The 14,544-nt window shown below is 38.9% G+C and overlaps 1 protein-coding gene across 6 annotated transcripts in view; it reads right to left on the bottom strand.

Annotated features, from left to right (window-relative positions):
• The window catches only part of EVC2 (EvC ciliary complex subunit 2), an 85,316-nt gene that overhangs the window by 40,081 nt on the left and 30,691 nt on the right, over nucleotides 1–14,544 (bottom strand). For all 6 annotated transcript variants that reach the window (XM_076335921.1, XM_076335926.1, XM_076335923.1 and 3 more), the window contains 3 exons: nucleotides 14,123–14,257; nucleotides 12,454–12,605; nucleotides 1,312–1,636 (listed from right to left, as the gene is read on the bottom strand). In XM_076335921.1, coding sequence (XP_076192036.1) covers nucleotides 1,312–1,636; nucleotides 12,454–12,605; nucleotides 14,123–14,257 — 612 coding nt within the window. The remainder of the gene's footprint in view (nucleotides 1–1,311; nucleotides 1,637–12,453; nucleotides 12,606–14,122; nucleotides 14,258–14,544) is intronic.

Raw genomic sequence — 14,544 nt, 5'->3', positions numbered from 1 at the left:
TAAAAGCCCTTAACAATTATAGGTATATGAAACGCAAATAAAAAATGGTTTTAAAAAAAAACCAAAACCAACTCAGAAGGCCAAAACCTTAAGTACTGTCTACAAAAAGAGCATACACAAGTAAGGAATATACTGGTCTAAAGGATTATACTCCTAACATAACTTATTTTGTCTCTATAATGGAACTGAAACAGACAGCTGGAAACTCAGCAGCATCACATTCCATACCCATGTATCTACTTGTGCTCCAGAAGCAAAGCCCCACTTCATAAGTAATGAACTGCACTATTTATTCCCACCAAGTCATCCTCTTAATATGAGTTATAACATTAGACACGCATGAAACATTAACTTGGGTATTTTAGCATTTTAAGCTTACAGAGGTGAAATAGTCAAAACTTACAGAATCCTCTCCAGCCACATGAAGTTAAAAAAAAAGAAAAAAAAAAGGCGGGGGGGGGAATCAGTTTTACTGTAAACAGTCAATGTACTTGAAAAAAGACATGGAAGACTGAGGTGTAATTTTGTACATGGGGTGTTGGACTGGTGACCCGGGCTCTATTTCCAGCCAGTGACTACCTATGAAATCCTGGGTAATGATACTTACCCATTCGGACAGAGATCTTTGAATGAAAGTAACACACATAAGCACTAAGCCTTTACTCAAAGGAAGACTCTAAACTTGTAAAGAATCATACTCTGCCTTAAATTATTTATCTCACTACTATTATTATTTATCTCACTAGAGGCTATTTCCAAGAGAAGTCCACTCCCTGCTCTGCCTAACATATAGATTGTTCTGCTTGCCTTCACTCGGTTTCGTGGAAATCGGCCTTTGGTTGTGCTTACATTCTCATTTTCTTCAAAATAAGTATATAAATATTGGAGCCTTTTTACCTAGATTGTAAGGTTTATGATGCAGAGAGTTTGTTCTGCTCTGAATGTGCAAAATACTTTACACAGTGTCTGACTGGAGTTCTTAGGAACTGCTGCAGTAAAATACAGTAAATAAAATACACCACTTTGCAAGAGTTTAAGTGACTATAAAAAAAAAATCAGGGTAGTGACAACCTCTTGTTTTCAGGTGTCACAGATTCTCTTGAGATGAATTCATTTTCTGGTGTTGTAAAACACAGTTTCTTAATAACAACTACCCTAATTATGACATCTGAATTTTTGAACACATTTAAATTGTACAGCTTTTCTCTTTATTCTTCTAAGAGGACAACTCAGCCATTCTAGTCTAAAAGAGAAACCATCTATATAAAACCACATATCATGCAAAATAGCTTGATTTTATACTAGATTTACCTTTTCATTCATTTTCTTCATTAATTCTTCAGCCTCTTCATTTGCAGCTCTCGCTTTTTGGCATTGAGCCTCCATTTTCTTCCTAGTTTCCAGATTGCATTCAGCTGTTAAAGCCACCATCTTCCTTTCATACTCCTCCTGAATCTCTTTCTCCATTGCAAGAAACTGCTTTTTGAAAATTGAACTCATCCTCTTCTCCACATGAGGAAAGAGGCTATGACTTAAGACCATGTTCTTCATCATCAGAGCAATCACTTCTTTACATATCTGCACTCGATATGCCTCCAGATCAGCATCTGCCCGCGTCAGGCTGGCAACCTCCAAGCTGTAGAAAGGTAATCAGGACTGTTTGAAATTGCAGATTATAGAAAATTTCTATCAGAAAACAAGGATATCTAGATTCATTCAATACACGGTAACCGAATGACAGTCAGAGAAGTGCAGGAATATCACAGCATGCGAGTTTACTAATCATGATAGTAGTCATTCATTAGAAAGCAGGGTGAGCCAACTTCTACTACAGCAACTTCAATGAAATATGTCCATCCTTGCATTTCCATTTTAGACAGAAAAAGGAAAAGCTTTTCTTTAAAATTCAAAACATTCCCTCAGCTTAAAAACAAACAAAACCTCCCACCAAAAAAAAAAAAAAAACAACCAAAAAAACACCACCACCACCTCTGTTGGGAAGCAGATGAAGTGAGTATCCGAATAGACTATAAATTTCACTGACTTTGTTAAACTCACTGACCCATCTACATTGATACATCACTGCTTCATGTTCTGCGCTGGTATATTCCCTTCTCTGAAGGGAAGAGGGGAGAGTGTTTTGATTATGTGCCAATACAAATAAATTAAAATAGCCAGTATCTCTCTCTCATGAACCTTAATAGAGTTTTAGAAAAGAGATTAAAACCAGTGGGAAATACAATTTTTTTTTTTACAAAATGCAATAAATGTCATGTTGCATATGAATACATTCTCATTGTCCTGGTTTCGGCAGGGATAGAGCTAATTTCCTTCCTAGTAGCTGGTACAGTGCTGTGTTTTGGATTTAGGATGAGAACAATGTTGATAACACACCGATGTTTTAGTTGTTGCTAGGTAGTGCTTACACTAGCCAAGGACTTTTTAGTTTCCCATGCTCTACCGACTGAGAAGGCTGGAGGTGCACAAGAAGCTGGGAGGGGGCACAGCCAGGACAGCTGACCCAAACTGGCCAAAGGGACATTCCATCCCATGTGAGGTCATGCTCAGTACATGAACTGGGGAAAACTGGCCGGGGGGGCCGCTGCTCGGGGACTGGCTGGGCATCGGTCGGCGGGTGGTGAGCAATTGCACTGTGCATCACTTGCTTTGTGTATTATCATTATTATTATTATTACATTATTATTATTATTTTATTTCAATTATTAAACTGTTTTTATCTCAACCCATGAGTTTTTCTCACTTGTGCTCTTCCAATTCTTTCCCCCATCCCACCGGGTGGGGGGGAGTGAGCGAGCGGCTATGTGGTGCTCAAGTTGCCAACTGAGGTTAAACCACAACAACCTTTTTGTCAAACAAACTTTCCTTTCCTTATGTAAGTAAATAAAGTTTAACTAAATCAGTGATGTATTATTATCACTGCCCCTCTGTTAAACACAGGAGATGTATTTTCCCCATTTATAAATCAATGGGATGGAATTAAGTTGTTTTCTTATAATGACTCGAATACTTGAAGTATTTAGGAGACATTAGCTTAAGCTCTGATTATCACAAAGAGGCAGAGAGATTCTTCTGTTGCAGTCTCTCAAAACCCCAGAAATGCACTGGCGATGGCCATACTCATCTTGGTGATCTGCTGCAGGACTGGCTGGTTGCAGCTGCAAAACCTCCTCCATTTTCCCCCTCTTCCTCCCACACAGGAGCAGGAATCACTGCTGTATTGGGCCAGATCCCTGTGCCCGAAACACTGTGGGCCTGAAACATTCTTCACAGTACTTTGAAGATCCCGCAAGAGCTAGTATTTTCTGTAATGTCCCCAAGACAACACAACAATCCAGCTTCTCTGTGCTGTGTACAAATGGACATTGCAGGACAGCACCTGCACATACACAGCCTTCTTGGATGGAGGTCAGCTACATCCACGGCCGAGTCCCCCAGGAAGCTGACCAGCTCCCTCTGCTTGGGGAGAGTCCTTCTCACTCCAGGACAGCGGGACAGACACAGAGGACAGGTGACGGCAGGATCAGGGGAACGGGACACTGAAGCAATACAGCAAGCACTTTAACTGGGCAGCGCAGACGCATATTTTCTATCTTAACCTTTCTGTTTACAGAAGTCCTAGGACTTCTGCTGACATAGCCAGCTAGTACTAAGCTGTTTACTTATGACAACTAACTTCAAAAAAGTAAGTGTTTCAGTTTTGTGCAAAAACACTTAAAATAGAAAGAAGGATCCAAAAAATGGGAGCTTTATGCTATAACATCTCCCTAATGACTGTCAGGCAGTGGTAGGAGGCTCCCCTTCATAGATTCACCAATGCATTACTAGCCTGTAAAATCCAACCCACAGGATTTATTTTTCAGTTTTAATTCCTGCTTCAGGTCCAGTAGCTCTGATTTAACTGAAGCATAGCTGTCTTTTGTGAGAAACATCTCATCTTGGTTTTCAAGCATCCCCTAATAGAGAACTAAACAACGCTTCAATGAATTGTTCCACTTGATAATTCCTTTAAGATCTAAAAATGGTCACCTTATACTCAGCTTGAATTTGATTAGTTTCAAGTTCCAACTCTCTTTGTTTGCTGGAATAACAAGTTCCTTAGTCATTATTTTTCTGTTCTTCATGCATGCACTGATAGATGGTGGTCACAGCACCTACTAACCCTTTCTTACTGAGGTGTGAAAGACTGAATTCCTCATCTCTCTCCCTGGAAGGCAACACTTCACAACTCCACCACATTGATACACAGCTCCTAACACAACATTTATTTCTTACCACAAATGCAGGATTTTTTTCAGCATGCTTTGAAAAAAGATTAAGCCATTCCTCACCCACCTCCTTACTTGTTACTTTTCCAGTCTTCTTCAGCAGTGATCCCAAGAATGAAAGCCAAAACCAAATATCATCACACCATTTCCTATTGTTATCTTTCCCTCAGTCTTCCCACAGCATTTCTTCCTATTTACTACAAGTCATTACAGAGTAGACCTGATTTCATTTTTAGCAAGATTCCCATGCTCCTTCTTGCCCACAAAGAGAACTACGGTACCCAATTAATTCCACTCCTCAAGATCATGATGCCAAAGGCAGGAGGAGCAATAAGTGTAGTTCACCTGATGCTCATGTGTCAGCAAGTGAGTGATGAGGCTGTTAAGATCTCAGGTGTATCATCTGTGAAGAAGGCAATGAAGCAGAAGCAGCATGTGAACTGTTCCACCAATCCAAGGGTAATTGCATGGAGAAAAAGTAATTACAAGCCACAGCTCTCCCAGGTCACATCCTGGAAGACAGCAGCCAGACCATTACCTTTTTTCAGTGGCAGCTGAAGAAAGGTTGCATCTGTAAAAATTTGAAATCTACCTTCCACGTGATGTGCTCTGCTTCTGGTCTGCCTCCTCCACACAGCAGCCAGCGGGAGTGAGACAACCTCATCACGTGCACCAGAAACCTTGCTTCAAGCTCTTACTCCAAATGAAAGGTTGAGGGCAGCCTTAACAAACTGCATCAATATAGTGTTGGAGTCTTAGACGCCAACAGTCAGTACAAAACAGGAATCCTGTACATATAATAAACCAAATGCTTTCAGACACAAGTCCATCAGAAGAGCAATGCTTACAATCACCCAGATTAAATGCGCAATGTTTTGACACCTAGGAAAAAAAAAAATCCTAACCTGACACTGTGCCTCCTCAAACTCAGGCAGATTTAATAAGTTGCTTTAAATGCTCTGAACTCCACTTGTTACAGCAATTCATGTTTAAAAGATCTCACATCTTTTCCTGAGCATATTCAACATAATAGAAACATGAAAGCCAATGAAGTACAGGTAGCAGATGGCAAGCTATTGATGAAAAAGATCAAAGCTTCTGTTGGACAAAGCATGCAGAGAAAGGATGAGGACAGTACAAAAGGTAGGTGGTACAAAAGTGTCGGGGGAGGAAAGGTGAACAGACACATAGAAAATTAAGCTGCAAACAGCAAGCGTAAAGATTTTTCACTCACTTGAAGAGGAAGAGGATTTAAAGATCTGTCAGAGAAGATCTGGGAGGGGAGAATCCCAGACACAGAGAAGCAGAGAGTGCCTGAGCATCTGATGTCTTCCACAGACCTAATAAAAGAATACAGGAAAGCAGCTAGTGTCAGGAAAGAAACAACTACATTTAATTTAAAAAAAACACACCACACCACAAAAAAGGAAAACTCTCATTAACTACAAAATAATTGTGTCTTTAGGTCTTATTATCCAAATTAGAGGCCTGCAGAGGGAATTTCTGAACAGGAGAATATAATAGCGGCTGAACGTAACAGTCTAAAATGAACTAATGGCTTTCTGACACATTTTTAAAACAAATTCAGAGTTCACAAAGATAAGAAACTACTGTGACACAACTTTCTGAAGTCTAAAGGGGAGAGAAACATCAAGCAACTCCCCTTCGGTGACATTTTCTCACCAAAACAGAAAAACCCGTCATTTTCAGAAGACTCATCTCTCATCTGCAAATGGTAGCCAATTAGTAGCATATGTATTACAACAGCATCCAGAGGAGACTGGAGCCCTGTGGTAGCGGTTTCTGCAGCAGCATTCCTTCGTGATACACAGCGTTGCTGAAAAGCATTTAATTTAGGGCCATTTGTGGATGGTTTGTGTCTCCACTGTCCCAGACGCCCCGCTGCAGCCATGACCTGGAGCACCACAGCACAGGAGCTGCACCAACTCCTGCTGGAGAGAGGAACGCAGCTGGGGACACACAACTGCCCCCAGCCCGGTGGCACCACTGCTACTGCCTGAGCCAGAGCAGCACGTCTCCTGCACCCACAGGCACAATGCCAATGGGTCAGCTGCACGGAGGAAGGGAAAAGGAGAACAAAAAAGAAGTGTTATGGTCCATGTTGCCTTGTCACATTTCAGAGAATTGAAGATGGAAAGAAGGTCAGACAGGGAGAATCATACAGCTGAGATGTGAAACAGTATGTGCCAGTGCTGGCTTTAGTAACAGTAAGCAAAGAAAGCTAATTCAAGTGTAACAGGCATCAATGGTCTTTAGTTGCAGATGTGGTTTGTCTCCTAAATCATCCATTTATTGAGGGGTTAGTAATAAAACATCAGTAAGTTGGGAAGTGTTTTGTTTTCTTTCTTGTTTTGGTTTTGTTGGGGTTTTTTTTGTTTTTGTTTTTAATTGCTGTGTCAATGCAGACCCTGTGTGCAGCGCCATAGCTTCCTCCCTTCAGTCTCTCCCTCCTTTTTTCCCTCTGCTTCCCACACTCTCCTGCTGGGTCCAGTCACAACAGAGATTATAAACACTTCAGGGCAGGGATTTATGCAGGACAGCACAACGAGGTGCAAATCTTTGCAGGAGACCAAAACTGTGCTGAAGTAGAAGCAGAGGTAATGGCATGAGGTCTGAACAGCCACCAACAGCTACTGACTGCTCAAACTCTTCAGCCCTCCTGTGCCAAAGCGGGGCGTGTTACCTTTCCCTGGTCTCTGCCTGCTGCCAGGCTGGGCGCAGCCCACCTGCGTTAGAGGAGGTCTGAAGACGCTCTGTGCTACACCAGTAGCTGTACTGGCCTGCAGCCAGCTCTGAACTGGGGGAGTTCATCCATCAGTCCTGAGACACTGTTATACAGCTAAGCGTAAACTCAGCACATCTGAAATGCGAGCTTGCAGAGAATACAGGACATCTCATCAGTAAATAAAACTGCTAAGAAAGGTATGTGATGATTATCTAAGGATGCTTTCACATGGATGAGTCACAGGTTAAGCTTAGCTTTCCAGAAACGGCAAAGATGCTGACAAAACCAGAAATAGGATTCTCATGATATATAGCCAAAAATTTTAAAAAACCTACAAAATTGAAAAGGATGATAAACTGAGCTGAGAGACTCTTCAGAAAAAAAAAAAAAGATTAATGAAAACCTGCCAAAAGTCTAAGCACTAGATTTGGCAGCAGTTTTGCTATCAAATTCCTTTAACTCTCCACAGCAATACAAAGAGTAAAGGTATTTCAATTCTTAAATTAATCTGTTTAAAAAACAGCTGAAAAATCCTGCATTTAAGAGACTGAGAACCTCTGCTTTAATTGCAGAAAGTATGAAAACTGATAAATCAGTGATCTTCAGCAAACCAATTTAAAAAATACAGCTAGCTACAATACAGCTGTTGCAACAGAGCTCAGGCAATGGTGTTTCACTGAAAAACTACTATGCAAAAAGAGCATAAAAAAGACTCCAGTCCTGCTTCCAGTGAAGTCATCACGCATTTTACCACTGATTTTAAAAGCACCAACTTCAGCCTGGATACTAACAACAGCATAAATAAATATTATGGCTATATGCATTAATGCCTGAGGAGCTTCCAACTTTGCTGTGATCTACTCAGATTCTTCTAATCTACTCAGACGGGGTGAGTATTCAGATGACAGAAACAGTAGGAGATACCAATCTTCTTTCAAAATGATATGGAATAAAGCATCACTAACAGCACTACTCTCAAAAGCAGACTGTTTTCTAGATGAGATAAATTGTTCTGGGTGGACAGCAGAAATGACCTATATAATTCTGAACACAATTTCTTCATAGTTAGCCAACATCAAAGTGCCATTTTTTAGATGAAAAAAGATATGTATTCATTAATTTCAAATGACTTGTTTTCTTCAGTTCCCCTGTCTTATGGACTCCTATCACCCATTAAGCATTTGAGTTTCTCTGATGGAAAAAAACGTATAGTTTACACACTTGTCAAGCTTATAACAGCATTCATAATGCAGAACTACAAATGCAGGGTTTGGGGTTCATTCCATGCGTATTCACTGCATCTTATTGTTATATCCATGTGATTATTGTTGTATTCCTGCATTGTACATATTGCACAAAAACAGAGCAATGAATATGCCCTCCCTTCAAAAATTCTAAAATTTCGATTACACTGTTTAAAAGTTATGAAATACAGAAATTTAGCACCTCAGGTTTTTTTTATACTAACAATGTAACTATTTCTCACCATTTTCTGTGTAGGAATATTCAGGTCTAGCTGCTATGACAATGTGATCTTTTATTCTTACTTTCCATTTGAATTCAGGGTTAAAAAACCCCCACATTTGCTCCCTAGCAAATTAAATTGAGAGGTACAGCAAGAAGTTTACATTTAGAAAGAAAAAGTGAACTTCTAATATGGTAGTAAATTGTTTTTGACTTTTCTGTCAAGGCTCTCTGGAGACAGTTTGATCCTGTTCTCTAGTACATTGGCCTCAATGCCCTCTACCATCAGAAAAAAAATCAGCTGCGATGCATACACATTACTTAGTGATTTACCAAAATAATTAGCAGTATGTATTGTGTATCAGCAAGCAGGTTCAAGTTCAGCTAGAGCTTTGCCAAACTCAAGGAAGCACAGCTGTACAAAATGAAGATGAAAAAGAAAAGTTGTACTAGTGGAAAGCCATTTAAAGAAATTAAGTTGCCTTCAACATATCTGTATCTTCTGAGACTATGAGCATGGTCAGACTTCATCACATTGGACACAAACCCAAACTGCTCAGCTCTCTTCATATTCTGTTCTAGACATACAGAAAAAGGGACCCACAACCTTTTGGAACATGATCTTCTAGTGTGCATGTCAAATATTCAAATCATATAGCTGCTTCTCATTAGCATTCATTGCCAATGGGCCAATATTCAGGAATATACACAGTAAGGAACCTACTGAGAATAAAAGCCAAGCTATTTTGCTGCATAATGTACATCAAGGATATGACTTATTAAGAAAAAATTCACAAAATAATTAACTAAGAAGCTTCCTTATGAAATATTAAAAGTATGTTTTGTTCTCTAGCCAGTCCTCCTGACACTGCAAACTGTCTACACTCCAAAGATGTCCCTGTCCATAAATATTGAACACGTGCTCCTAATGTATTTGCTAAACAAATTGGCACTGTCACTTCGTAAGAGACATGAACTATTAACATAGCTTTACGTTGTAAAGAGGACAAAAAAATCCTGTGGCTCTTACTTTTCTGAATAATTTTCTTATTTGTGTCTGGACAAAAGAACAAAGCACCAGAATGATTCCAACCATGTTTACTATCACAGTGCAATTTAAAAAGAAAATATCAATTATGTTGGCAAGCTTATACATATGCCATGTAGAGAAAATGACGCATAGCTGCACCAATACATGCAGAAGGAGTTATCAAACTAGCATACAAGCAAGATGAAATTGGTTGGTTGAAAATATCTGAAGTATCAAAAGCTCTCTAACAAAAGCCCCTATCCTTCTGCCTCCCCAAATAATAAAAAACAGGATTATGATGCTAAAATTCATACTGGTATACATGACATGAAAAAATTGCGCTCAAAATACAAGCCCAGCTCTTACCCTCAGTATACTGCCACTCCTATAAGACAATACAAACCTCATTCCTCAGTTCCTTACAGAAAACCCAACTATTCTGTTGGGTGACACTAAATGTAATAAAACAAAATGCAATATTGTAGAAAAACTGATTGTGACCACAATTAGTAAAATTACAACATTTCATTCAAGCACAGAATCCATTCAAATTGACTGCAATTATCCATTAATAAATTACAAACACACAATCTTTTTTTTTCCCCATTACGTTTTGCAAATTACTATCCTTAAAGCAGGTAATTCAGTAAAAAGAAGGATTACCCCATTCTGGTTTTAGCCTAGATCGCTGTCATAGAAGCTCCTAAGGCAATGGTACAGTATTTTATCTTTGTCTTTGGAATCAGCTAAAAACCTGGATAATGTACAACAGTTTATGAAGTACAAGACTAAAATGAAACCTTTAAGGAATATAGATCAGAAATTAAAGGACTGCTTTGCCCTAACTTGCAGAATGAATAAGGAGTCAACATTAAGACATGAGAAAGCATCCTAAGCTAAATATCATATAAAAGTGTTAACAATGAGAGATAAAACAAGTGGTGTATTATAGCTACTGAAGAAAGCAGAAACAATATTGCATGTACCTAATATAGGTGTTAAAGTAATGCTGTAGCCTCTATTACCAACCAGCCTGCAGGATTGGGATTCATCTCACTTACCTCCAGAACCCTACAGCTGAGCTAATCAGCCCAAGCTCCAGGCTTTAGGGTCAGGGGGTGCAGCAGCCATGTGACTCATTTTTTGGAAGTCTACTTTAGGATGAGAATAATCATACCCTAGAAGTGCCCTTTTTCACCCCCGAGTAAAAAGGGGAACTCGGAGCAACTTGGTGTAGGAGTTCACGTTGCAGAGATCCTCACTCAGTCAGCTAAACTGCACCACCAGTAAGAGAGGAGAGGAACAGGTATGTTGTAATTGAATACACATATTCAATGAGTGCCAATAAAAAGAGGGAAAGAATAGAAAAAAATATGGTAAGTGCATCTGTGTGTCACCTCCTAACAGTAAATGAATCAGAAGGTCCAGTTTAAAACTACAAGAACTGAGAAGAATTGGGATAATCTAAATAGGGATTAGGAAGCACCCATTGCTAACAGGTAGAGGCTGATTTGAGCCCTTCACAGTAACGTCTATCATCCTTTCAATCATCTTTCGTAGCAGGAACCACTGTAACTCTGGATGCCTTTGTGGTCCATCTACTATCCTCACCCTGGAAGACGGAAAAGATAACTCAGAAGGTGAAGAAGGTTAGTGACTGTTCGCTAATGGGACTCTATTTATTCACTGCAATGATCTACCTCCTTAGAAGTAGAGAAAATAGAAACTGTGAGAAAAGAAGCGGAAACAAGAGAGACATTTGTGCTGTGTAAGAATATGAAAAAACTTTAGCCCCTGGATACATACTCAAACTAAGAAATGAATCCTGTTTTATGGGTTTAGAAATAATCCAGTTATAAAAATAATCCTATCCAAAGGTTTGCAAGAATATTTACCTTTCTAAACCACAACAGTATTTTTAATTTTTTTTTTTCAAACTAGCTAGATATTCACTATCCCTGAAATAAATTAATACTAAAGCAAGTTAAAAAAATGTTTGATCCTGTTCTTAACATTCACATAATGATTTTCAGGATAAGTCTTCTCAAAGCCTGAGTTGCTATATAGTTATAAAGGCAAGGACCAATGTGCAATTTACAGAGATAAGTATCCCAATTATCAAGGAAACGCAGGAAATAATAACGCTGTTAGTTACCCTTTAAGAAAGAAAATTACTTTCATGGTGCCGTAACTTTTCCTTTTCAGCTTCTACGGATTTTATAGTTGCATAATACTGCCTGTAACCTGACTTGCCAGGAGCTAACGGTAAGACTGCACAAACAAAATCTGCTCTGTTCTCACATCAGAGCTTTTTATCAAATTCAGCTGAAGAACAGATGACCTTTAACAGCGGCATGTTTCTGTCAGACAGCCCTGACTGGCCTTTCAACAACATCAGGAGAGTTTCTCTGCTCTAACCAGTGGTGCCTCCGATTGCAGCTATGTGGTATCTTTCTGGCAGCACTACAAACTCTCACTCCTTAGACTCTGATCCAGGTGTTTCCAAAATATGCTGCTAAACAGCAATGCTGGCACCCAGTAGGGGCTCTCCTTTCTAGGACAAAAGCCACACTTTTGAAAGCAGAATGTGTTCAGCAATAGTAGAATACACGCTTTCAACACAGAAAAGTTTCCCTTTACCTAGTGAACCACAGAGAAGCAAAACTAGATGTTAATTTGGATTGGAAAACTTGCATGCCTAAGGCCTAGATGGAGCTGTGAATTCTACAGGTAAAGCAATATGAAATATGACAATTTTCAGTTCCCGCAGATAGCTATTTAATACAGTTCAAAAACCTAAGGTAGTGCAGTCACATGCATAAACAGATACTATGAAGAAAAATTAAAGGATAGATACTCAAAGCATGTTCAAAGGTACGGTTGATGATAAATGTATTAAATGTAATGTAATAGCAGTGAATTCTTACTCTTCTAAAGCCTGAAGCATGTTCCCAGATTCTTCAAAGGACAGAATATCGATGATTTGATCATTCATAATTATATCTTCACTGAAGAGATCACCTGAATTAAACTGAGAATGCTCCAGTTTGTGATTTTGACTGAGCTCATGCTGTATCTCCTAAAAAAAAAAAAGTAAGCTTCAGATTATAAAAAAAATTCACACAGAGTGTCTGATCTAATTTTATTGCAGGTAACTCTGGGTGAGAAGGTTCCTACTTATCATCAAACTGTATAGCTGGAAAGGGTATAAAGAGATGGTGCAATTCAGATACGTATCTAAAATCAAACATACTACTTTTGTTTAAGGCTGAACTTTTTGTATAGAACTGATCCGGAATACAAATGAAGAAATTAATGGAGAAGACAGAAGATTCTACATTGACTTCAGCAGGCTTGTGAAAGCCTTCTAGGAGGTCACCTTCCACTATAAACTTTCTAGGCCAATTTTTTTAAAATTACCATGGTATAGAAATTATATATGGCAAGATTACAGTATTACAAAGTGAAGAAAATGAAAAATTAATCCTATGAATGATGGAAGTGACTCAGTTCACAGTTTAGTGAGACTCCCTTGAGACTGAGAGCTAATAAAATTACTATACAAAAAACCAGTATAAATATCTGATGCTAGGACCAAACTGGCCCTTTTTTATGGTTTCATTATCACAGCTTTTTCTGTAAAAAGAAATAAGGCACGCCCTTTTTATTTAAAGGGATTATTTTTTCAGGCCTAAAAGAAATAAAAATTGTTGATGGAGTAATTTTCAACCACAGAAAATAAGGCTGGAAGTGATCTGTGAGCTCCTCTGGTCCATCCAGAGGGATGGGAGATCCACCCCCATCCCAGCAAAGGAGGGGTTCAAACCTCTGAGCACACCTCTCTTAGAGGACTGCTCCAACCACTGTAATATTCTGATTGAGATCTCTAGCTCCCTCCCATTGAAGTTGTGCCCCTTTACATAAATACCTAAATAATTAATAGAAGCAAGGGCTGGAACTTGGGCCAACCTGATGAATATTTATGAGAGACTGTATTTTCTCTCGCCGGCCCAGTATGTACTGAAACACTTTCTCCAAACTAGCACAGCTTGGATAAAGAACACTGAAAATGCTCCATCCCCAAACCCAACTGTTTTGCTTTATTACTCAAGAGATTAAGGCACATCCAAGGAACTAAGACCTAAATTCAAATCCCTATTCCTGATAATCTGAAATACAATTTGGGCCCAAGTCTGCTGTGCTCAAGGTGAGTGGTCTACTCCCTGGGCAACTCTTATAACCTACAGACATCCTGCCTCTCTCTCATTTTGAGGGACAGAGAGGAGGAAGAGAGGACTATGAAAAGAAATGAGTAGCCAAAGGGTAATCTCCCTCCAGTCTGAAGCTAACATCCAGGTACTGACAGCAGTTCTTTTTATCAGATTATCGTTCTTACACTCCCTACTAAATCTGATTGTGCTAAAGATCAGAGGTTGTAGAGATTACCTTACCTGCGGAATCCAATCCATCACTTGGTGGCTTTTTATTTATCTTCAGAAACTCTTTAGACAATCTGTATTAGTTAGCAAGTTATATCATCAGATATGATCAATGAAAAAATTTAAATAAAGTACCATTACAGACAGTATGACTCACCTGGTTTTTACTACGGAAACTCCATTTTAATATTTGGGTTCGGTAAACAATGAAAAAACCAGCACATGTCAATACAAGGGAAACAAAAAAAGCAATGAAGAACCCTGAAGCATGGATGGCATGGCTGTACGAAATCTGAAATTAAAAGACCATATTATTAAAACTACATTTTAAATATATATAAAGATCAGACTCAAAATTTGTAACTGTAAGCAACATAGTAAATTATTTTTAAATGGCTTCACAAAACTTCAGGGTTTCTCAGCATTAAGTTATAATTACTACATTTTTATTAATATTTTCAAACAAGTATCTATTTTCCATAGGTCTTCAAGTCAGCATGGTTCGTTATGTTCACGTACTCCAAATTCCTGTGTAAATCCAAGCAACAGAACTCCCACAGATTGAATTTTAGGTGCTGT

This window comes from Aptenodytes patagonicus, chromosome 4 (assembly GCF_965638725.1).
Source record: "Aptenodytes patagonicus chromosome 4, bAptPat1.pri.cur, whole genome shotgun sequence".
In the NCBI taxonomy this organism is placed as follows: Eukaryota; Metazoa; Chordata; class Aves; order Sphenisciformes; family Spheniscidae; genus Aptenodytes; species Aptenodytes patagonicus.
The sequence above is the reverse complement of the archived record's forward strand: the minus strand, read 5'-3'. Positions and strand labels throughout refer to the sequence as shown.